This window comes from Dryobates pubescens, chromosome 12, assembly GCF_014839835.1.
Source record: "Dryobates pubescens isolate bDryPub1 chromosome 12, bDryPub1.pri, whole genome shotgun sequence".
In the NCBI taxonomy this organism is placed as follows: Eukaryota; Metazoa; Chordata; class Aves; order Piciformes; family Picidae; genus Dryobates; species Dryobates pubescens.
The window spans coordinates 6331477-6356722 of record NC_071623.1 but is presented as its reverse complement, the minus strand read 5'-3'; the positions used below and the strand labels follow the sequence as shown (position 1 = coordinate 6356722).

The 25246-nt window shown below is 48.0% G+C and overlaps 1 protein-coding gene across 1 annotated transcript in view; it reads left to right on the top strand.

The window, feature by feature from the left end:
- Window positions 1-1792: 1792 nt before the first annotated feature.
- Window positions 1793-25246, top strand: part of BCLAF3 (BCLAF1 and THRAP3 family member 3) — a 39956-nt gene continuing 16502 nt past the window's right edge. Inside the window, exons 1-5 of the mRNA XM_054166026.1 lie at window positions 1793-1979; window positions 17598-17671; window positions 19464-20042; window positions 20390-21049; window positions 23856-24034. Coding sequence (XP_054022001.1) covers window positions 17631-17671; window positions 19464-20042; window positions 20390-21049; window positions 23856-24034 — 1459 coding nt within the window. The 5' untranslated portion in view covers window positions 1793-1979; window positions 17598-17630. The remainder of the gene's footprint in view (window positions 1980-17597; window positions 17672-19463; window positions 20043-20389; window positions 21050-23855; window positions 24035-25246) is intronic.

The following is a 25246-nucleotide window of genomic DNA, read 5'->3' as shown; positions in this document are numbered from 1 at the left end:
ACACTGCTACTAAATTTAAAAGTAATCTTATCCTTCTACATGCTTTTCTTATGAGATCTTCAAAGTGTTTTGGTGAGCATAGGAAATTATTTTGTGCTACAGTCATGTGGGGTTCCTCATGTTTGAGCTAGCCTAGAAAGAACCAAGCAGGATCCTGTGGACATAAACAGCCACTGGATTTATAGCTGTGAGAAAGGCTCCCTCAGTCCTACCCAGAGCAACTCTGTTGAGAAGATGGAGGCCTGAAGACAAGATCAGTCCTATAAATGGAGAGCAAGAAGATAGCAACATCTGAAGGGTAGCCAAAGTTGCCAGCCCACACTGATATTTGGAGCATAGTGAAGCTGAGCCCACCATCTAACGATGAGGCCAACAGAAAACCACTCTTCTTCTCCACTCTTTATACAGTGGATATAAAAATCTAACTTCACCTTGTCAGGTCAGATTGACTCTGAGCTGGATCAGGAATGTCAAGGATGTACCACAGAAAGCTGATTGGCCTTCTTTTAGGGGAGGTGCTTAAACTGACTTGCTAAAAACAAGAAAAGAAGTGTTGACAAGCTACCTTGGTTTTGGCAAGCCTTCCATCAGATCAACTGTCACCTGCCCATGCCATTGTAATGCTGCTGTATCAGGTATCACCCATCTTCCTGCAGCTACTGTGAAAATACAAACCCAGCACCACTTCTGTGCTTGGGCTACAACAAAAGCCTTTGCCTGAGCCTGATCTGGATCACATTTGTATTAATGAGTTCATCTGACCATGCACCAAAGAATTGTTGACCAATAGCCTCGGATGTCAAATGTCGTCTTTAAGTCTGTTTCCCAAGAGTTTTTTTCCACCAGAAAAAAAAAGGCACTTTTGGAAGGAATTCACTATGTGTCCGTGTGTGCTCCTGTGGTTTACAGCTCCTTGAAGGAAAAACTCCCTCAGCACAAGGCCGAACCTGTTAGGCCTGCTGGGTATCGTGACTGACAATCACCGGAGTGCATCCCAGCGGGCCAGGAAGGGGAACGTTCACATCGCTGGCGTCCATCCTATCTCCCAGGCGAGGGGAGCGCTGCAGTGTCCCTGTACACGCTCAGACGGGCATTCCAGGAACCTGAAGAGAGCCTTGGCAAAAGACACCTAAGCTTTCCTAGAGGCGTCTCAAGCCTGGCAGCACCAAGCTGCAGCAGCCCGCGACCAGCAAGCCACGGCCGCCTCACCTGCGGTCCAGCCGGCAGCGCCGGGGCTGGGCCTGCTCGCTCGCTGTGCGGCCTCGCCACAGCACTGCACTCGGTGTAACTGCAGCGTTCGAACCGCCTGGCCTGGCAGAGGCCTCTGACCTTCTGCCCGCGGCTGGCGAAAGCGCTGGGACCGCGGCCATGGTGTCTCCCCGGTAAACCTCGGCGCTTCGGGCCTGCCTTGGCCCCAGGCAGAAGCCGACATTCGCTCCCTGGTCCCGAGAAGGGCCCAGGGGGGAAGTGCCAGGAGAAGAGGCTGCTTTTGGCGGGGCTTTCTAGCCGAGAGCCTCAGGGCTCTCCATAAACCCCAAGAAGGGCCGCGCCCCCCCCCCACCCCTCTCCGTGCTGCCGCAGTCGGGAACGAGTAGCCGACGTGGAGGCCTCAGTGCCAGCCCTTCAGAGCGCCCATCCCGAGCAAGCGACACGCCGCCTCCGGGGCCATCCGCCCTGGGCCAGCAGGCTACCGAACAGCCCTGAGGGGCGGGAGGGGGAGGTACTGCCACCGCCCAGCCCCGCCCGCTCCTCCTCTTCCGGGGCGCCCGTCCTCCGCCCGCCCTTTCTCTCCGCCGCGCCCGTGGGGAGCAGCTGCGGCCGGCGCGGCGCGGCCCGGCCCGGCCCGTCGAGACCCGCCCCGCCTCCCCGCCGGGCACCTGCTCCGGGCGGAGCGCCGGCGGCCCGAGCAGCGGGAAGAGGCGGCGGCGGCGGCTCCTGCGGCCATCCCAGCAACGGATCCGGCAGCAGCCCCGCTGGCGGTGAGTGCAGGGGACTGCGGCAGCCCCGTGGCCTCGGTGGGGCCTGGTGAGGCCCGGCGTGGAGTTGGGGAGATGGCCAAGTGAGGGTCTGGCTGGTGGGTGAGCCGCAGCCGGGTGCTTGGGGCCCGGGGCGGTGGCGGTCATTGTCCCTGTCAGCGCCGCCTGCCCAGCCCCCGTCTTGACGGATGGGAAGGAGCGGGCTGGGCCGAGCCCGGGGGGCTCCGCCGGGCCGAGGTGCATGGAGCTCCACCGCCCCTACGGTGCGCCCACTGGGGGGGTCTGTCGCTCCGTGCAGCCCGGGGAGGCGGTGAAGGCGGGTGGGAGGTGCCGCTTTCTTTTCCCCTGCTGAGCTAGGAGGGGTTTTGTCCGGCGGCGGCGGGTGCCGTGGAGACGGAAGGTCAGGGACGATTTTGCTGACCCCGTCTTGGATCTCTTAATGCTTGGCTAGCATGGAGCAGCAGCGCCCGTACCCCGCCTCTCCCCACGTGTGTCCCTGTCGGTGTGCGTGTAGAGGGATGGCTCTGCACGTCTGCGGGGGGGGGGGGAGGGGGGGCTTGCGGCACGGTGCGTGGAGCCCAAGCGCTCGGAGAGGTTTGGGAGGACGAGAAACAAGGCGTGGGGCAGGGGCGACGCAGGCCTTGGGGCGGTCAGTGCCGTGCCCCCGTGTCTTGATGATTCCAGAAGAGCCGAGCTGCTCTGAACCTGCTGGGCGAGCAGCACGGCAGAGCTGAGGCTGCCGCTTGCTGTTCCTCGGAGGTGGACAAGGCATCCGATACCAGCGGTCCCTGTTCCTAGTAATTTATGTGTTGTCACACAGAGATTTGCACCAGATAGTGTGTTTGCGATAACTTAAAGCGCTGCAGGTGTTGTGTAGCAGTCATAGCTCAGTTTTAACCTGTCTTTGGCTTAGCTTGTTTTCAGGATTGAGTGAAACCAAAGGAGGTGAATTGGTACAGATTCGACCAAATCTGGGGGATTTCGTACTACTTTGGTTGGTTTAGTAGGGGCCTTCCAATATCGTAAGGGGGGGCCTACAAGAAGGCTGGGGAAGGACTTTTTAGGGTGTCAGGGAGTGATAAGACTGGGGGGAATGGAACAAAAATACAAATAGGGAAATTCAGATGGGATGTTAGGAAGCTCTTCTCCATGAGGGTGGTGAGACGCTGGCACAGGTTGCCCAGGGAGGTGGTGGAAGCCTCATCCCTGGAGGCTTTTAAGGCCAGGCTGGATGTGGCTCTGAGCAACCTGATCTAGTGTGAGGTGTCCCTGCCTATGGCAGGTGGGGGTTGGAACTGGCTGATCCTTGAGGTCCCTTCCAACCCTAACAGTTCTATGGCTCTCACACATCTGAGGAAGCACTAATGTCTCAGGAGGAAGCAGTGATAGCCATCTCCTCACTTGGCTCAACTCCATCCAGAACAGCACCACCTAATTTTTAATGCAGTTCTTAAATGCCTCAAGTCAGGTGTAAATACACTGTAGGTTCCTGAATTGCAAGGGTTTGAAACAAAGGCCACTCAAATTGCTGGGAGATGTTAATTACCTGCTTACCTTGTGTGTTTCTGGGCCTCAAGGAAAAGTGAATCTTCTGTGAAAATTTTGTAGGGTGTGGATGGCTGGAGGAAGAGCACGGAGGAGGATGCCAGGAAGTGAGGGCAAGAAACATGCAAAAGGCATTGGAAGGATCTCTGGTGATGGAAGCCACATTGTGTCAGGCTGTGAGATGCAGGGCTGGGTAGAGAAGAGCAGAGAATGTGGATGACTAAGTCTTTCCCCTTGTTTTCATCTTTCCAGTAGTCTGAAGAACTACTCAGAAGCCATGAGGATTTTTTTTTTTAATGTTAGTGTTGATGAAGTGAGCTGAGATTAATTAACTTCCTCCAGAGGCACACCCTGCTTTCCTGATAAACAGCTGTCTGCCTTAATGAGTGTCCATGCACTCCTCCACATCTGCCTTCAGCAAAATAACTGGTATTTCTGCCACCACTTTTGTAAGACTGCTCAAGCCCAGTCTCCCTCAACCTGCACTGCCATGAGCCAGGCCTGATTTTGGAGCAGCCTTGCCTTGTGGGTGTTCACCTCTCAGGAGGCAGCGCAGGCAGGGTTGGTGTCGCAGCAAGCTGGCGAGCGGTGTGCTTGCATGCAGTTAGGTTTGCTTCTCCTCTCAGGTAGCAGCAGGCACTTGCTGTCTGCAGGGAAGGGAGGCAGCGTGTTCTGGGAGTCTTCCAGCAAGGTCTTATTTTTCCAGTGTGGCTGGGGAAAGGCAGCCTTGGCTTCCTGTCCTCCTGGTGCAGTGTTGCTGTGTGGCATTGCTGGCTTTGAATCAGGAAGGGGTTTCTTTTGGGGTTTCTGGTGGCTTTGTGACTTAAGGTGAGAAACCAAAGATCTTCATCGCAGTTTGTATGTGTTCATAGGGTCAGAGGATATTAGGGGTTGGAAGGCACCCTTGAAGATCATCAAAGCCAATCTCCTTGCCAGAGAATCCAGCACAGGTCACACAGGAACACATCCAGATGGGTCTTGAAAGACTCCAGAGATGAAGACTAGACAATCTCTCTGGGCAGCCTGTGCTAGTGCTCTGTCACCCTCACAGTAAAGAAGTTCCTTCTCATGTTAAGATTCAGTAGGTTTGGTTCAGTATCACTAAGGTTAGAAGAGACCTCAAAGATCATCGAGTCCAACCTGTCACTACTGCCCACTGCAGGCTTGAACTCACAACCTTCCCATTTTAAGGGTCTTATATGCTACCAAGATGGAACCTCCTGTGCTGTACTTTATATCCATTACCCCTTGTCCTGTCACAGGGTGCAATGGATAAGAGTCTGTCCCTTCCCTCTTGACACTCAGCCCTCAGATACTTATAAACATTTATTAAATCCCCTCTCAGCCTTCTCTTCTCCAGACTACAAAGCCCCAGGGCTCTCAGCCTCTCCTCATAAGGCACATGCTCCAGTCCCTTCAGCATCCTGGTAACCCTCTGTTGGACTCTCTCTAGCAGATTCTAGTACCTCTTGAACTGGGGAGCCCAAAACCAGATGCAATATTCCAGACAGGGCCTGAGCAGTGCAGAGTAGAGGGGGAGCAGAACCTCCCTGGATCTGCTGGACACAGTCCTCTGGATGCACCCCAAGAGGAGTGTTGGAGAACCTTCAGCAGGCAGGAAGCTGTGGTACAGTTTGTCTCTGGGAGTGTGACCAGGAGCCTTTAGAAACTGGTAGGCAGAAGCACCTGAGGATGGTGCTGTGGCATTTTAAAGTCTCTATAACAACAAAGGCCTCAAATTCAATGCCTTCCAGGAATGGCTCAGCAATATGTTTATGGGCTGTGCTTTCTTTGTGTTAAAAGAAAACAATAATATTTATTTGAGAGCAGAATACCCAAGGTGTTATGTGATACAGATTTATCCTCCTCAGCCTTTCCGAGCTGGCAATTGTAATGTGTTTTTCTGCAAAGGTGAGGTATAGCCTGCTAATTAGTGTCATTAAATGGGTTGATTTTTAAATGAGAGCACACTGAGCTTAAGTGACATGCTCAGTACATCTCCTTGGTTATTTTTATTCTTCTGCTCAAATACCCAGGGGCAGGGGAATGCTTTCGATGTATCCCAAGGAATTTCTTTAATGGTCTGTGAAGAAAGTGTAGGCTGTAGTTGTGCTAGTGTTAGCAGGGCTTCATCCTACTGGGAATGTAAAAGGGAAGTCATTTTTATACCTGTAGCTATCTCTGCTGTAGAGCAGGAAGAGGACAGTGATGCCTGCATGCTGTCCCTGCACCGGGTGGTTGCCTTGCTAAGCCTGAGGCCTGGTTGTCTGTTAACGGTTCTTGCAATTGCGATGCGACCTGTGTCAAGCCAGCACTCCCCAGCTTGTGCCAAAGAAACAGGATAAAGCTGTGAGGGAGGACAAAAAGTTCTCTAAAGCCACAGTAGCTGCATTTTTGAGAGGCTGGGGGCGGTTCTGGTGCTGGGGAGGATCTGTCTGACAGCGAGTCGGAGCTCACTGTGTCCTTAGGTTGTGACGCGTTCAGCAGGATCACAGGCTCAAAGGATGTTAGGGCTTTGAAGGTACCTCCAGAGATCATTGAGTCCAATCCCCGTGCCAGAGCAGGAGCATAGAATCCAGCAGAGGTCACACGGGACCACATCCAGATGGGTCTTGAAGGTCTTCAGGGAAAGAGACTCCATGTCCTCTCTGGGCAGCCTGTTCCAGTGACCCTCACAGTGAAGAAGTTCTTCCTCGTGTTGAGGTGGAGCCTCCTGTGCTGCAGCTTACATCCATTGCCCCTTGTCCTACCACAGGGAGCAAGTGAGCAGAGCCTGTCCCCTCCCTCTTGACCCCCAGCCCTCAAATATTTGTAAACATTTATTATATCTCCTCTCAGTCTTCTCCTCTCCAGACTAAACAGCCCCAGGACTCTCAGCCTTTCCTCATAAGGCAGTGCTTCAGTGATATCTCCTGCCATCCCTGGCTGCACTGCCACAGCTGTCTGAGGAGATGCCATGGACCAGATCAGGAAATTTCTTAAATATAGCATGGCAAGAGAAAGGAAAATCTGAGGGGAGGAACAGCCCTGTCACCCCCCTGGTGGTGCTGAGGATCAGGCTGTGAGGCTGCAGTGGCCATCAGACCTGCTACAAAATATTGTGGAGATTTGAAGCGTAGCCTAGGAGATGTGAAAGGTGCTCTTAGAGTGAGAGACAGCCAGATGAAAGTACCTGTCATCAAAAAGAGCACTCACTGAATGTTGGAGAGCCATGAGAGAACTGAGGATGGACATTGGAATCTTGCTCGCGTGCACCGATCTATTGTTTTGCCTAAAAGAGGGCAGTGGTTTGGAGATCTCCCAGCTGAGTTTCATCTGCTGCTGCCAGAGTTTGTGGTGTGGATTTAAGCAGTTGTTCTAGCTTGTATTTTTCAAAACAGTCACATATGTTCTGCCCTGAGGCCGTGTGCCTGGAGTTCAGAGTCACACCCGTGGGCTGGCAGGGCTGTAACTAAGCTGCAGGTACCTGTGTGGTGCTGAGGCAGTGATGCTGGAGTGTGGAGCAGGGTTGCCACAGGAAGCACAGAAAATATCCAGTTGGAAGAAACCTCCAAGACCATCCAGTCCAACCTTCCAGTGCAACCTTCTGCTGCACACTTCATGACATAGTTCCTCCAGCCCCTGCCTGGGTTGAGGGTAGTGGATGGATGAAGTTGCCATTTGGGAGCTGTGATTTTTGAGGTTGAAGGTGTTTAGTGGAAACATCAGGGGAAAATGTGTGTGTGTGTCCTAGTACAGCGCTGGGAGCCTCTGCCTGTGATGATGGTCCCCCACAGCAAACTCCTGGCCAAGCTGTCAGCCTGTGGCTTGGACAGCAGCACTCTGCACTGGGTTAGGAACTGGCTGGAGGCTGAGCCCAGAGAGTGGTGGTGAATGGTGCCACAGCCAGCTGGCAGCCAGGCACTACTGGTGTCCCCCAGGGATCAGTGCTGGGCCCCATCCTGTTCAATATCTTTATGGATAAGGGGATTGAGTCAGTCATCAGTAAGTTTGCAGATGACACCAAGTTGGGGGCGGGTGTTGGTCTGTTAGAGGGTAGGAGAGGTCTGCAGAGGGACCTTGCCAGGCTGGACAGATGGGCAGAGTCCAAGGGCATGAGATTGAACACATCTAAGTGCCAGGTTCTACACATTGGCCACAACAACCCCATGCAGTGCTACAGGCTGGGGTCAGAGTGGCTGGAGAGCGGCCAGGCAGAAAGGGACCTGGGGGTAGTGGTTGACAGCTGTCTGAACATGAGCCTGCAGTGTGCCCAGGTGGACAAGAAGGTCAATGGCATCCTGGCCTGGATCAGTGTGGTCGTTTGAGGCTGTGCCTTTAAGAACAAACACTGCTGGAACACACTGGCTAATGTTTTTGGTACTAGAACCAAAACATTCTGATATTCTAAACGAATTTCATTGGTTGATAAACAAAAATTCAGCTTTAGATTGTGAAGCAGTTGGAAATTTTTTTTTCCTCAGTTCAGTTCGGTTTGGGAGTTGGGGGAGCTTGGTGTTTCAGCCTGTTCTCCCTGCCTGCTTCTTCTGCGAACTGCTGGAGTTGGCCTTCAGATAAGCAAACACTAATCCTGCATGGGCTTTTGAAGCTTGCTAACAACTCTTTTCCTTAGTAACTTGCCTTTCTCTCTCTCTAACCCCTTTTTGGGGAAAAAGGGAGGTAAGGGGGGGAGAGAGGGGGTTCCAAAGAGGGGATCCCTCCCTGAGGGAGGGATTTTTGTTGTGTTATCTGTCTTTGCTGTGTATTTCTGTGTATATATTGTAAATACCTGTATATATTGTGTTATATATAACCTGCTTTCCATATATGCTTGTAAATATATAGCTTTTGCTCTTCGACTGAGTTAGCTGTGGTTTCTTACTCTGTGGAGGAGGGAGAGCTAAGCCCTCTCTCAACCTACCACAATCAGGAAGAGTGTAGCCAGCAGGAGCAGGGAAGTCATTGTGCCCTGTGCTCAGCACTGGTTAGGCCACCCCTTGAGTCCTGTGTCCAGTTCTGGGCTCCTCAGTTTAGGAAGGATGTTGAGTTGCTGGAAGGTGTCCAGAGAAGGGCAACAAAGCTGGGGAGGGGTCTGGAGCACAGCCCTGTGGGGAGAGGTTGAGGGAGCTGGGGGTGTTTAGCCTGGAGAAGAGGAGGCTCAGGGGAGACCTTCTTGCTGTTTACAGCTACCTGAAGGGAGGTTGTAGCCAGGAAGGGGTTGGTCTCTTCTCCCAGGCAGCCAGCAGCAGAACAAGAGGACACAGTCTCAAGCTGTGCCAGGGGAGGTTCAGGCTGGATGTTAGGAAGAAAGTTCTTCCCAGAAAGAGTAATTGGCCATTGGAATGTGCTGCCCAGGGAGGTGGTGGAGTCACCATCCCTGGAGGTGTTTAGAAGAGACTGGCTGAGGCACTTGGTGCCATGGTTTACTTGATTAGATGGTGTTGGATGATAGGTTGGACTTGATGATCTCTCAGGTCTTTTCCAACCTGGTTTATTCTATTCTAAGACAGCTTGGGAAGCATTGGCTAAAGGAGGTATGAAGTCCCCTTGCAGGTTCTGAAATGTTCAGGCTGGTTTGCTGTTTCTCTGTTCTTATTCTCTTTGCTGGGCATTGCTTTTGGAGGCCATAAGATTTGCCTGGAAGCTGAACGGGAAAGAACATGCCAGGCTCAACTCCTGCTTAGACAGTCGTTGGAGTGGGAACCACATGGGACAGCCTTTGAATCAGCAGCTGTAATTTACATACAAGAAAAGTTACTAGTTGTGGCTCTGAGTACACTGATCTAGTATGAGGGGTCCCTGCCTATGGCAGGGGGCTTGGAACTAGATGATCCTTGAGGTCCCTTCCAACCCTAACAGCTCTATGATTCTATAATACTTTTAAAGATGGGGTACATAGCTTTCTCAGTTGCAGTCTTCAGGGTTGGTTGGTTTGCTGAGGTTTTTTGTTTGGTTTTGTTTCAGTCTGGATTGCAGCAGAGCTTGTAACTGATTGTATTCCTGTCAAATACTTGGCTATCTTGGTGCTGAGACTCTCAGTTCCTGGTTTTTCCCGCTGCAGCAAGAAGTTGCATGTGAACATGAGGAAGAATTTTTTTTCCCTGTGAGAGTGTCAGACCACTGGAGCAGGCTGCCCAGGGGGCTTGTGGAGTCTCCCTCTTTGGAGATACTCAAAAGCTGCCTGGATGTGTTCCTGTGTGATCTGCTCTAGGTGATCCTGCTCTGGCAGGGGGCTTAGACTGGATGAGCTTTTGAAGTCCCTTCCAGCCCCTGACATTCTCTGATTCTGTGTGACATGCCCTGGTGCATTGCTCACAGCTTCCTATTGATCCTCACCTAGAAGGCAGTCAATGAAAAGCCTGCAACTGCTTCTTATCTCTTTGGGCAGAGAGAGAATTGTGAGCTGGGTGGCTTTTCCTGCAAGGGTCTCAGTGTCTTCCTGTCTGCTGTGTGATGCAGCCTGTGAAGAACTTGCTTGTCCCTCCCTCTAATAGATTTGGGAGGCAGTGGCAATGGTGGTTGGGCAATCCCTTAGCAAGGAGTGAGGAATGACATCTCCTTTCACTGCAGGTGAAATGGCAGTGGAAGAAGAGCTCCTTGATGGTAACCACTAATCCTGTGAGCCTTCCTTTGGCATGTCTTGCACATTTTTTTCCATGATCTCTTGTAGATGATGGAATCATAGAATGGTTTGGGTTGGAAGGGACCTCCAAAGGTCATCTACTTCAAACCCTCTGCAGTAAGCAGAGACATCCTCCACTAGATCGGGTTGCCCAGAGTCCCATTGAGCCTGACCTTGAATATCTCCAAGGATGGGGCGTCAGCTACCTCCCTGGGCAGCCTGTTGCAGTGTTCCAGAACCCTCATGGTGCAGAATTTGTTCCTCACATCCAATTTAAAGCTTCTCTGCTCTCATTTCAAACCACTGCCGCTTGTTCTCTCTCTACAGGCCTTTGCAAACAGTCCCTCTGCAGCCTTCTTGTAGTCCTCTTCAAATACTGGAAGGCTGCTCTTAGGTCTCCCTGGAGCCTTCTCTTCTCCAGGCTGAATATCCCCAGTTCCCTCAGCTTGTCCTTATAGCGGAGGTGTTCCAGCCCCATGGTCATTTTTGTGTCCCTCCTCTGGGCCTGCTTCATCATACAAGTGGAGCAATCCACAGCATGTGAAGCAGCTCAGTGTTTATAGGAGAGATAACTGCTTCTACTCAGTCCATGCTCTATCTGCAAGGTTTTAGCTCTTTGGGGTTGCTGGTGTGGGGTACTTCGTGTTAGGTTGAGCTCCAGTTCCCTTCCGTTCATGTAGATGACTGCAGTAATTTGTGATTCCTGGTATATCAGTCTGAAGGAAATCATGGAGACTGAAGTTGTTTAAAATGTGTGACCTCTGTGCATTCCAAGTTTCCACATTGCATGCAGTTTCTGGTCATTTTCAAGATACACTTTTCGGGTTTGTACAAGATAGATACTACAAAAGTTTTGTATTTGTGAAAGTGCTGATTTCTCGAGGGTGAAATCAAAGGAGAGCTGGCAGGCAGGCTTGAGGCCACCTTTCCTGGTGTGAATTCCAAAAGTCAAGGAAAAGAAAATAGAAGCTGTGGTTCCCATTAATGTTTAAAAACTATCTAAGCAGTGTGACTGATAACTCCTCCAATGAGTCACTTATTGTTGTAACGCAACAGGAGCAGCACTATGAACCTCGCCATGGTTTCAGTGACAGCTTTCCAGGAGTTCTGCACAAAATTCAGAATCCAGAGCATAGCAGGGCCCAGCACCTCTGTTCCTACATGATCTGGCCTTTCAGAAGCACCTGTGTGGCTGATTCTGGAAGCATAGTGCCTTCACTTGAGTCAAGTAATCATCCTACATTAGGCAGGGTTGCTACCTGGTACCATCCTACTGCTGGAACCATATGGGTGGTCTTGGTGAGATGCATCTCAGTTGATGATAAACTGAACATGAGCCAACAGTGGTCACTGGCAGCCCAGCAGGCAGCTGTGTGCTGAGCTGCAGCCAGAGCAGGGAGAGCAGCAGCACAGGGTGGGGATTCTGCCCCTCTGCTCTGCTCAGACCCCTTCTGCAGCACTGCCTCTAGTTCTGGTGCCCCCAGCAGAAGAGGGACCTGGAGCTGCTGGAGAAGGTCCAGTGGAGGGCCACAAAGATAATGGGAGGACTGGAGAACCTCCCCTATGGGGACAGGCTGAGAGAGTTGGGGCTGTTCAGCCTGGAGAAAAGAAGCCCCCAGGGAGACCTTAGAGCAGCCTTTCAGTATCTGAAGAGGGCCACAAGAAAGCCAAGAAGGGACTTTTTAGAAGGGCTGGGAGTGACAGGGTGAGAGGGAATGGATTGAAGCTTGAGGAGGGCAGATTGAGACTGGAGGTTAGGAAGAAATTCTTTCCACTGAGGGTGGTGAGACACTGGAACAGGTTGTCCAGGGAATTTGTGAATGCCCTCTGCCTAGAAGTGTTCAAGGCCAGGTTGGATGAGGCCTTGAGCAACCTGGGCTGGTGGGAGATGTCCCTGCTCATGGCAGGAGTGTTGGAACTAGGTGATCTTTGGGGTCCCTTCCAACCTAGCCATTCTATGATCTATGAGATAATTTTAAACCTGAATTTATCAGCATGTTCACAAGCTGTAGGCTGTGATGCTGATGCTACAGTGGGAGCCTTGTTTGGGGTCAGCTGTCTGCTGCCTTTGTCTGTGGCGTATTGCACCCTGACCCTCGCTGTGAGGAAATCCTGTTGCTTGGGTCACATTTTAGGAGGCACGTTGAAACAAATGAACACTTTCTTTCCACTAAACAAAGAGGAGTGTCTTCAGTGGAGATTACAGTAGTCCTCTCTATCCTGAGGCAAGATCTAGGACATGCTGTCACAGTCCTTCTCACACCTTTGGTTACGGTTGTTTAGCCTGTCTCAAAAGAATTAGGACTCTCTCGTTATGGATATGGAATATCTAACTTGGTGGGTTTGTGATGAGAGATTGTGGCAGATCAGACTGTAGGATTGCTGGCTAGGGCTTAATGGTAGTTTTGTGTTTCTGGTGTTTACAAACTTGCATGAAAATGAAAGATGAAGTTCAGAACTGAAGGGAAGATCAAACCCAAGAATTTGAATGATGTATAAAACACTAACACTCAGTGAAGTCTACAAGAGGAGAGGGTGGTGGTGGATCTCTGAAGCTTGCAGGATGTGCACGTCTTTTGGAAAGCTAGGTTGTGGGTGTGTGTTTCTGAACTGCTTGGATTACTAAGGTGTGGTTTTGTGGGTGAGAAATAGGAAAGTATTTTAGTCACAGTATTACTTTCCTTTGAAGAATAATACTTAGTATGAGTACTAGTACTGAAGCATCAGATTTACAGAGTCACAGATGGCATTGGGTTGGAAGGGACCCTCAAAAGTCTTCTTGTCCAACCCCCCTGCAAGCAACAGTGACACCTGCAACTAGAGTAGGCTGCCCAGGGATACACCACTTTCATTCTAAAGAACTTCTTCCTGATGCCCAACTTAAATCTGCTCTGCTCCAGTTTCAAACTACTGCCCCTTGTCCTATCACTCCAAGCCCTTCTAAGCAGTCCCTCCCCAGCCTTCCTGTAGGTCCCTTTCAGATATTGAAATACTGCTCTACGGTCTCCTTGGAGCTTTCTGAACTCCAGGCTAGTATGATCTTTGGGTCTGAACTGAATATTTTTTATGTAGTCCTCAGGAGTATGCCTATATGATCTAAGAGGCAGTGCTGACTTCATATTTGAAATTTCAGGGAACAAATATTTTTCTTGTCTTTGGGGTGCTTCAGGGGTTGGGATTTTTCTTCACTGTCCCTTGCAAGACTTCTTACAACTTCCTGTTGTCCTGTGGAAAGATATGCTGCACAGTGAATGGTGAACAGTAGCTTTTAGAGATTTAAAACAAATTATCAGAATTGCAGAATGTTAGGGATTGGAAAAGATCTCAAAAAATCATCCAGTACAACCCCCCTGCCAGAGCAGGAGCACCTGAAATAGGTCACGCAGGAACGTGTCCAGGAGGGTTTTGAATGTCCCCAGAGAGGGAGATTCTACAACCTTTCTGGGCTCTGGCACCCTCGTACTGAAAAGGCTTTTCCCTTCTGTTCCCATGGCACCTCTTCTGCTCCAGCTGGCACACAGTGCCCCTTGTCCTATCATTGGACATCACTGAGCAGAGCCTGGCTCCCTCCTCCCAACACTGCCCTGCACATCTTGATCCCCAGCACTGAGGGCAGCCCTCAGGCTCCTCTGCTCCAAGCCCCAGCTCCCTCAGCCTGGCCTCACAGGGAGATGTTCCACTGCCTGCGCCATCTCTGTGGCTGTGCTGGACTCTCTCAAGCATTTCCTTGGGGTCCTTCTTGACCTGAGGGGCCCCAAACTGAACACAATATTCCAGAAGTGACCTCACCAGGGCAGAGTAGAGGGAGAAGAGAACCTTGCTGGATCTGCTAACCACAGCCCTTCTAATCCACCTAAATTCAGGAGGTTTTTCTCCAAAACCAAGCTATTGCCACAGCTTGGACATAATTGCCCAGTTGTTGTGGTGCATCTTAATGAGCAGGAAGGGAATGCTTCTAGAAGCACTGAAATGCAGTTGATGGCTTGTCTAGTGTCTACCTGTGGCAGCAGGCATCAGTAATGTGCTCTGTGTTCTTCTGTAAAGATACATCTGATTTAGCCATGACCTAATCATCCAAAAAGAAAAATCATCTATAGCAAAGGTATTTTGTTTGGTTGGTTTTGACCACTTATTGTCATGGGTGTACACCTACTTCTGTAGGTCTCTTATTTACCTTAAATCTTGCTGCTTTTCTCCCCCTTCAGTTTCAGATAGTCAGGGTAAAAGTTTCATAAGTGCATAGAACGGTTTAGATTGGAGGGGACCTTAAAGATCATCTAGTTCCAACCCCCCCTATTCATGGGCAGGGACACCTTCCACTAGACCAAGTTGCTCAAGGCCTCATCCAGCTTGGCCTTGAACAATTCCAGGGATTTAGTTAATGCAATGATTCGAGCAGGAGGAGTGTCAAAAAAGGCAGTGCTTTACCGGTCTAGACTAGTTCTCTGCCTTCCCAAGTATCTGTGAGCGAATGCTTGCAGAAAATACCAGAGCATGTGTGGTGACATTGACCTGGGTGTATTCTTCCAGCCTCAAGTGGCTGGTTGTTCATTAATTTCAGAGCTGTTGATAGATCTGTTTTTCCATCTATTAACATTTTTGGCCTCGACAGCATCTGATGGTTGGTAGGAGCTTTAGGCACGGGTATGTGGTTGAAATTCCAACCAGCTACCTGGTGATGATTTCACCCTGGTTTAATCCTCCTGTTTGCCCTGCAATGCATAATCATTTTATTCAGCACTCACAGGAATGTTGAATTTGTCTCCTTTTTACCACTTGTTTCCCACGTTTCTAGCATCATTTTTTGCAAAACCAAATCAGAACAAGGAGGGTAGATTCCACTGACGTTTTTCTCACTCTTCAAATAGCTTTTGTGGGGAGGGATGCCCAGGGGTGCTCCCAGGATTCTGGAGCAGTGCTTTCAGTCACGGTGCACCCGCTGTGTATTTAAATGTGTGTCTAGGTAGTAGGTTATTAAAGTAAATCTGTAAAAAAAGTGAAGTGAGTCTGAAAGTAAGTCTGAAAAAAGGAAAAGTGACCTTTTGTACATAGTTTTATTTGGATGAAGTGCGTGATGATCATAGAATCAACAAGGTTGGAAAAGACCTCAAAGATCATCAAGTCCAACGTGTCACCCAAGACCACATATCCACTAAACCATGGCTCCTAGTGCCACATCCAATCCCTTTTTGAACACCTCCAGGGAGAGTGACTCCACCACCTCCCTGGGCAGCACATTCCAATGGCTAACAACTCTCCCTATGAAGAACTTTCTCCTCACCTCCAGCCTAAACGTCCCCTGGTTTGAGATGATGCAGCAGTTAAGACCTGAGAGAGCAGTTAGAGCTCACAGTAGGTCTGTAACCATGTAAAAGTATCAGAGCATGTTACAACTGAAGTTATATTTTGAACATGAGGCAAAAAAATCCTTTTTTTTTGTAAACTTATTTTTCACAGTATCGCCAAGGTTGGAAGAGACCTCGAAGATCATAAAGTCCAACCTGTCACCACAGACCTCGTGACTAGACCATGGCACCAAGTGCCATGTCCAATCCCCTCTTGAACACCTCCAGGGATGGTGACTCCACCACCTCCCTGGGCAGCACATTCCAATGGCAAATGACTCTCAGTGAAGAACTTTCTCCTCACCTCCAGCCTAAACTTCCCCTGGTGAAGCTTGAGACTGTGTCCTCTTGTTCTGGTGCTGGTTGCTAGAGAGAGCAGAGACCAACCCCTTCCTGTCTACAACCACCTTTCAGGTAGTTGTAGAGAGCAATAAGGTCTCCCCTGAGCCTCCTCTTCTCCAGGCTAAGCAACCCCAGCTCCCTCAGCCTCTCCTCACAGGGCTGTGCTCAAGGCCTCTCCCCAGCCTTGTTGCCCTTCTCTGGACACGTTCAAGTGTCTCAATGTCCTTCCTAAACTGAGGGGCCCAGAACTGGACACAGTGCTCAAGGTGTGGCCTAACCAATGCAGAGTACAGGGCACAATGACTTCCCTGCTCCTGTTTGCCACACTATTCCTAATGCAGGCCAGGATGCCGTTGGCTTTCTTGGCCACCTGGGCACACTGCTGGCTCATGTTTAGGTGGCTGTCAGTCAGCTGGTTGTTGTCTCCCCTCTCTATCGTCTGTGGCATTTGGTTTATACTAACAGTGACATAATTTTCTTAGTTGCTGCAGCTTGCTTGTGAGGTTATTAACATTGTGGAAACAGAGTGAATAGATGGAGTTACAAAATGGAGATAAAAATGGAGCAATGGTCAAATATTTAAATCTTTAGACAGAAAACAAGCTATGTGCCAGGTCCTGCACTTGGGGCAGTGTAGCTGGAAAGCTGCTGGCAGAAAGGGACCTGGGGATGCTAATGGACAAGCAGCTGAATAGCAGTGTGCCCAGGTGGCCAAGAAAGCCAGTGGCATCCTGTCTGGGATCTGAAATCTTGAGTATTGTGTCTAATTTTGGGCACCTCAATACAAGAGAGATGTGGAGGTGCTGGAGCCAGTGCAGAGGAGGGCAAGAAAGCTGTAAAGGGCCTGGAGAATAAATCTGATGAAGAGCAACTGAAGGAGCTGGGGATGGTTAGTTTGGAAAAGAGGAGGCTGAAGGGAGAGAGACCTCATTGCTGTCTACAACTACCTGAAAGGACCTTGTGGAGAGGCTGCTGCTGGTCTCTTCTCACTGATAATTAGCAACAGAACAAGAGGGAACATCCTCAGGCTGTGACTGGGTGGATTTAGACTGGACATTAGGAAACATTTTTTTTTCTCTGCAAGAGTGGTCAGACATTGGAATGTGCTGCCCAGGGAGGTAGTGGAGTCTCCAAGTCTGGATGTGTTTAAAAGTGGTTTGGATGTGGTGCTTGGGGATATGGTTTAGGGGTGAACCTTGTAGAGTAGGGCTCTGGATTGGACTTGGTTATCCTGAGAGTCTTTTCCAACCTGAATGTTTCTGTGTCATTCTGAGATCAGCAGCTAGGAAGAAAAGGTTATCAGGAGTAGCCAGCATGGAGAGGGGATGTGATCAATGTCTATCAATATCTGAGGGGTGGGTGTCAGTGCCCAGTGATAGAAGGAACAACAGGTACAAGCTAGAACACAGGGGGTTCCATCTCAACACAGGGAGACAATTCTTCAGGGCGAGGGTGCCAGAGCCCTGGAGCAGGCTACCCAGAGAGGTTGTGAAGTCTCCTTCTCCAGAGACTTTCAAAACCCACTTGCATGTGTTCTTGTGTGGCCTGCCCTAGGTGATCCTGCTCTGGGGTTGCACTGGATGATCTCTGAAGGTCCCTTGCAACCCCTACCATTGTGTGAATCTGTGAAAGGCGTTGCTTACTTTAAAATAACAATTAAACAGCCTACAAATATGCCTCACCCCAAATTTGAAGGATCTAATGCTACACTCACAGAAAACAATTGCCCCTGTTGGAATTTGCAGTGAGATTCTGTCACCTGAGAAATAAACTGTATCATTTTTACAGCTTCCAGAAACTCCTGCTAGCACCTAAGAAAAGATGACAAGATCTAGATCGAGATCACCACGATGGAAACCAAGGTAAATATTTATCTATAACCTGTGTTCAGAAATGTAGATCTCTGTGGGAAAAAAACAACAAACACAATTAGGACTTAAAGCTTGCACCCAGAACTACAATTTATAAAGGGTGTTTTGTAGTGGCTTTGGTTTTGTTTTTCAAACTGAACATCTCCAATTTTTCCCCAGCTCAGAATTTTTAACAACTTTTTTTTTTTCTTTTTCCTTTTAATTTTCTTTAAGATGGAGATATTAAAGTTTTGCTGTCTGCTAAGAACATTGTTCAGCTTGCTCCCTGTGGTAGGACAAGGAGCAATGGATGTAAGCTGCAGCACAAGAGGTTCCACCTCAACACAGGGGGGAACTTCTTTACTGTAAGGGTCACAGAGCACTGGAACAGGCTGCCCAGAGAGGTTGTGGAGTCTCCTTCTCTGGAGACTTTCAAGGCCCATCTGGATGTATTCCTCTGTGACCTGTGCAGGATTCTATTGTCTTGCTTTGTCAGGGGGGTTGGACTCGATTCTTGGGGTCCCTTCCAACCCTTGAGACCCTGTGATCCTGTGGCTGCAGTAAGTGTGGAAGTATATTTGTATATATGTATCCAGCTATGGACATTTGCACACAAGCACACCAAAACATCTTCATCAAATTCAGTCTTTTCTACAGGAAAAAGCCTACCTGTATTACCTTGGAAATAGAACGGGATTGATCTGGTTGGAGGGTTGTTTTGGCATGCAAAGAAAACCTAAAAAATTTTCTTGTGTTTATTTTTTGTATAGTTTGTGGTTGGTATTCCTCCCCCGCCCCCCCTTCAATTTTTCATATGCTTTTTCCTTCCCCTTTTTGCCCCTCCAATTTTTTTAATATGCTTTTTCCTTCCCCTTTTTGCCCCTCCAATTTTTTTAATATGCTTTTTCCTTCCCCTTTTTGCCCCTCCAATTTTTTTATATGCTTTTTCCGTCCCCTTTTTGCTCCTCCAATTTTTTATATGCTTTTTCCTTCTCTTTTTTGGTCCCTCCAATTTTTTCTTCCTCCTTTTTCTGCCAATTTTTTAATATGCTTTTTTCCTTCCCTTTTTTCCCCTTCCATTGTTGTAGGCTTTTTTCCTCTTCCATTGTTGTAGGCTTTTTTCCTCCCCCGCTTTCCCCACTATTTTTTAATATGCTTTTTCCCTTCCCATCCATTTAATATGCTTTTTTCCTTTTCCTATATTCCCCTCCAATGATTGTATGATGATTTTTTTTCCCCCTTCCCCTCCAATGATTGTATGATGATTTTTTTTCCCCCTTCCCCTCCAATGGTTGTATGATGATTTTTTTCCCCCTTCCCCTCCAATGGTTGTATGATGATTTTTTTCCCCCTTCCCCTCCAATGATTGTATGATGATTTTTTTCCCCCTTCCCCTCCAATGATTGTATGATGATTTTTTTCCCCCTTCCCCTCCAATGATTGTATGATGATTTTTTTTTCCCTTTCCCCTTTTTCCCCTTGGCACTAAAATAAGGGAATGCTTTGAGTGTGAAAATGTGCATGAGAGTTGTTTTCAATGTAGTGGAAACTTCTTATATACCAAAGGTATAGGGAGGGGAAAAAAGAGAGAGAAAAATGAGTGACTTGCTACTATTTTGAGTGGGTGGTTTTTACTATGAAAACTTCAGCAGAGTAAACTCTAGCCAGGCAAGTGACGCTCTGATTATCTTGGGTTTGTTTTTTTTCACCAGTTGATTTGAGTACTAAACTGACGTTCTCCTGAAGAGGCTGATTCAGTTTCATGAAACTACTGAATGTGAATTTTACGTTATTTTTGCCTTAGATCCTTATCTCCAGCATTTAGGAGTCCAGAGCACCACAGGCCAAGGCATGCTCCTAGTAATTATGACTGTGAATATAAGAGCTTTCGGAAGGACCCAAAGAAGCCAATGCCTTGGAGAGCTGAAGAGGAAGTGTACGGACCAAGCAACTCCAGGTTTGCGCCTCACGGAAATAACCACCACAGAATGTACGAACGCAGATCGCCTTCCCCAAACCTGAAAAGGATTCCCGTGGAAGATTCCTACAGTCATAAGCCCTACAGAACACATTCGTCGGAGAGAACTGAAGGCAATAGGAGATGCCAGTTACCACCCAAATACTCGGAAATGCCATATAAAGAGCACGAGCGTCCGTTCTACCCGCACAAAACGGAAGACAGATACACCTTCGAGCACTACAAAGTCCCTGGGAATGACAAAGGAATGAAACCTTTTCACAGACCCTTAGAGGCTTCCTGTAAGCTTGAAAGAAAATGGCACGAAGATGACTTGAGGCACCAGAGGTTACACGAAGAGAAGTATGGTCAGTCACCCAGAAGAGTTTCTGATGAATTTACGGCAAGGAGCTCTTTACAGAAGAGGTATAGGAATAAAATAATTAAACCCTGGGTATTGTGGTGTAAAAGCCTCAAGTGAAAGTCTGTTTTCCATTATAGTTGAAGATATCCACCTTGAAACACGTTGGCCACTTTGTAGTTTAATTATGGGCGACTGGTAGTAGTGAAGTATTTGTCTTTTAAGTAAACCCTATTGATGGCTAGAGTATTGAAAGGATTTTTATTTCCCTCTTAAGAGCCCCTGCACATCTGTACCTTGGCCTGAGGGAGTATGGGTTAACTTGCCACGCATTCTGCTGTCCAACATTCTGCACATATAAGTTCTCACTTTCTTCTCTAGTGCAAGTGTAAATTGCTTTATGTCAACACAGGTATCCTGACGATCACGATTACAGAGAGTATGGGCACACGTCTAAAAGGGCTCAAGAAATGGAGAGGTATGACGGTGGAGAAGTAGCAAGGAATTCCAAGTGGAAGCAAGAACGTTCTTTTCCACCCTACCAAGAAAAGGAGGAGCAAAGAAATCTGGGTGTCCAGTCCCACCGGCCGGCCGAAAGGGAGTACTCGGAGGGCTCTGTCCCAAAGATAGCCTATGAGTACAGTCACAAACGGCGCAGGCACCTGGAGGGGGAAAAACCTTTTTCAGATGAGAGAGCTCTGAAGTATGTGAAGCAGGAAGAGCAGAAATATGGTTCTAAGGGTGCCCGGAACAGCAAAGAGTTAGATTACTTAAGTGGTAGAAGAGCGAGACGGACTGAAGGGCACATCGAAGCACCTGATAAATGTGCTTCAAAGAAGGGCTGCAATGCTTGTGTTAACTCCTCCAAACTGGATGTTGATCTGAGAGCTTTTAAAAACAAACCCAAGGAAAGAGTAAGGAAAGAAGGGGAAATCAGGAAGAAAATAGATTCCTCTGATAGCCAGCGTGACCCGAGTCATACCGTTTCAGATGTGAAAATGACAGATGTCAGCTGTAGGAGGGAACGGCTCACAATCAAAGTGGATATGAAGAAAATGGTGACCAAGTACAGGTATTGGTCTCCTCTCACCTCTTCTTCTTTCTTTCTTTCTTCCTATCTCTTTGTGAATATTGGAGTTTGTGAATATTGGAGGAAAGCACAGCTTCCTTGAGAGGTATAACCAGGGCAAACCAAGGTTGTATAGTTTCCATTTTCTTTGGTTTCCAATGTTAGCTTGGCCAGACAGCCTTACATCTATTAGAAAAACCAAACAAACACCATGAAAACCAACCAACCAGAATGAAACAAAAAGACCCCAAACAAAAAAACCAAACAACACCCCCCCAAAACAAAAACAAAAACAAAAAAAACACCCCAAAACCCCCCAAAATAAATCAAGCAAACAACTTCCCCCCCCGCCCAAAAAAAAAACCCAAACTCACCCCAAATAAGCAAGTACCCTTCACTCCTCCAAACAACAAAAACCTCAAACAAGAAGGGGAAAAAAACAGAACCAAAAGGGGGGAAAAAAGCCACAACCAACCAACTGAGAAACACCACGAAAAACCCCAACAAAATGAAAACAAACCAAAAAGCCAGGCAAAAAAAACCCAAACCAAAACCAACCAACCAAAAAAATCCCCAAACAACCAACAAAAAAGGCAACCAAAAGGCAAAAAAACCAAACCAAACAAAACCAACAACCCAAAAAAATCCCCTTGCACTTGTGGTTGCCTTCAGCATTCTCAGTGCTGGCAGAATTGGGGGGGTGGGAAGTGGTAATACTATGGAAAACTAAATGATGGATGCATGGCAGAGAGTAAGCAGCTTGCTTTGAGTAGATATTTTGCAGGTTTTTCTGTTTTGTTGCCTTGCTCTTGCAGGCAAGAATGTCCCCTAATGGCAGTAATCCCTTCTGGAAGTGATTAGTTTCCCTTCCAAAATGATCAGCTTTCATTTCAGAGGTACTTTGCCTCTTGTCCCAAATAAAACATCAATTTCCATTTTCTTCCCTTTCCAGTATGTCAAAAATATGCAATACAGTGGAGAGTTACAAAGACAAGTTAATAGCTACACATAAGAGGTCAATGTTAAAGAGTGGGGAAGGGGAAGTGGGGTAATGACCCTCCTCAGGCCAGCACAAGTATTTAACTTCCCATGTGATAATTAAAATACCATAATTATTGCTGGGGTTTATTGCAAGCTGCCAGGATGATTCCTGCATCTAGTAGCTTCTTGCTGCTGTTCTTGAAAGTCCTGCACAATGAGGCATGGTGATTATTTACAGGCTGAAGATGCTACTGCATTGTTTGCAGCTAATTCCGTGCGTCGAAGGCTTCTTTCCACAGCCAAAACTGTTCAATGTATATTTATTTATATATATACAGTAAGATGAACTATATTTTTATGTGAATTCTATTTTAAGTATATATTTTTTTAAGATGAAACCCCTAATTTTACAGAGGCTGATGAGTGGGACTATTCATGTTGCTTGCTATAGGCATTTGGCAAACATCTGCCCTGGAATAACTCAGCTGTGAACACTTTTTCCTCTGAGCACGGGGAGCAGGTAGATAATTCAGATCATCTACAGCTGAGATTGTTTGGATTTTCTTTTGGCATAGATTTATTTCCAGTTTCGTGGGGACAAATCAATGATTCCTGGCACCTGCTACAGGCTATATCTGATTAGAATTTTGGTATTAAATTCTTGTCTTGTTTTCTTCAAATCCAGAACACACAGGAAACAGTCCTTAGCCTGAAAGCTCTTCAATGGGCCAAGTCCTCAAATCTTTGCACATGACAAGGATTTTCCTTGCAACAAGAACAGAAGGAATTTTAAAGTGTTAAGCTTCCTTGTCAAAATAATTCTTAAGCAGCAGTGCAACCATTTGGGGCATAAATTTGCTTAGAATGAGTAAAATTTGACTAAGAGATGCTCAACACGTTCTGAAGTTCACACGTTGCCACCTGAAAGCTGTTTCTCGAGTGACGATTCAGTTCCCAAAGCTGCCATGAGATTTTTACAGCTCTGAAGTGTTCTTGACAATTGCTAGCTCCTTATAAACAAAGGCACACAGACAACAAAAATGATCAGGGGGGCAGAGCGCCTCTGCTACGAGGACAGACTGAGGGAGCCGGGGTTGTTCGGCCTGGAGAAGAGAAGGCTCTGGGGAGACATAGAGCAGCCTTCCAGTATACCTGAAGGGAGCTACAAGAAGGCTGCAGAGGGACTGTTTGCAAAGGCCTGCAGGGATAGGATGAGGGGCAATGGTTTGAAATGAAAGAAAAAGAGATTTAGATTGGATGTGAGGAACAAGTTCTACACCAGGAGGGTGCTGGAACACTGCAACAGATTGCCCAGAGAGATAGCTGAGACCCCATCCCTGGAGATCTTCAAGGTGAGGCTGGACAAGTCTCTTGAGCAACCTGATCTAGTGGAGGATGTCCTTGCTGACTGCAGGGGGGTTGGCCTGGATGACCTTTGGAGGTCCCTCCTAACCCAAACCATTCTGTGATTCTATAACTGCCTCTCTGAATCATACTGCAGAAGTGCATCAGCATCTTCATTTCCCTGTTTCATTGGATAATCTAGATTATCAAAGTGTTAAAATTCACTATGATGTGCACCACTGAAACAGTTTCCTGAGACTTTATTCATAGCTCTTTGTATTTTATTGTAACTTTTCCTTCCTTTTAATTAAAGAAAACAAAACACACAAACGAGGAGGGGGGAGGGGAAGCTATTTTGATTCCCTCACATTTATTCCTCAAAATGAATTTTCTTGATTTTCATTGTTCCGTTCTACTCATATATTTGAAGCTTTCAGCTCCAGTGAGTTCTTCTGAAGTGAATGCCTGCAACTTTTCCTTCCAGGACTGCCTCTAGTCACACCACAGAGAGACAGATGTCCCATGATCTGGTTGCTGTTGGCAGGAAAAAGGAAAATTTCCATCCCGTGTTTGAGCACATGGAGTCTGTAACCCAAAATGTTGACAGTGACCCATCAAGAGAATTTACTCAGGAAATAATCACAATTATCCATCAAGTGAAAGGTGGCTGTGATGTTTGGAGCTTTATACCGTATGTCTTTCTGTATTTATCATTAAGAAACCCAAAGCTCAGATGGATTGGATTTGCTCTCTTCATAAAAGCTCTGGGGCTTGCCTTTGGCTTTAGTTGGGTTTGGGCCAGTGCCAGCTGCATGAGGTTCAACAAATCAAAGTGCAAGGTCCTGCATCTGGGTCGAGCCAACCCCAGGCACAAATCCAGGCTGGATGCAGTGTGGGTTGAGAGTAGCTCTGAAGAGAGAGACTCGTGGGTGTTGGTTGCTGAGCAGTTCCCCAGTAGCCAGCAGTGCCCTCATGCAGCCCATGAGGGAATTCCCAGTCCTGGGAATTACTCTGGCAGTGGAGGTGATGAGCAAAATTAGGAGGATCCCAAGATGAGGTCATAGTTCTTAAGCAGCCCAGAAGACAAATTATATCCAAGGCTGCATCAAGAGGAGTGTGGCCAGAAGGGCAAGAGAGAGGATTCTGCCCCTTTGTTCAACTCTGGTGAGACCCCACCTTGAATACTGCATCCAGTTCTGGTGTCCCCAGCAGAAGGACACAGAGCTGTTGGAGTGAGTCCAGAGGAGGCCACAAAGATGATCCAAGTGCTGGAGCAGCTCTGCCATGAGAACAGGCTGAGGGAGCTGGGGTTGATCGGCCTAGAGAAGAGAAGGCTCCAGAGGGACCTCAGAGCTGCCTTCCAGTGCCTGAAAGGATCCTACAGGAAGGCTGCAGAAGGACTTTTGCTCAGGGTATCTAGAGACAGGACAAGGGTGAATGGTTTGAAGCTGAGGCAGAGCAGGGTTAGCCTGGAGCTTAGGAAGAAGCTCTTCAGTGTGAGGGTGGTGAGAGTCTGGCACAGGCTGCCCAGGGAGGCTGTGGCTGCCTCCTGCCTGGGGTTGTTGAAGGCCAGGTTGGCTAAGGCCTTGAGCAGCTGAGTGTAGTTGAGAGGTGACCCTGCCTATGGTGGGGAGGTTTGAGCAGATGATCTTTGAGGTCCCTTCCAATCTGAGCTTTTCTGTGATTCATTCTGTATTGCTTAATGTAAATGCAGGTTGAAGATTTAAAGTAGTTGGGTGAAGAAGGATTGCAAGAACATCTCAGTCCATGAAAGAGGCATTATTGTGGAGTGTTGAGGTCAAAAGGGTTTTGTGCTAGTACTTAAGACTCATCTCCTTGTTCAGGAACAAGAGAAGGAAAGAAGGAGCTTTGCTA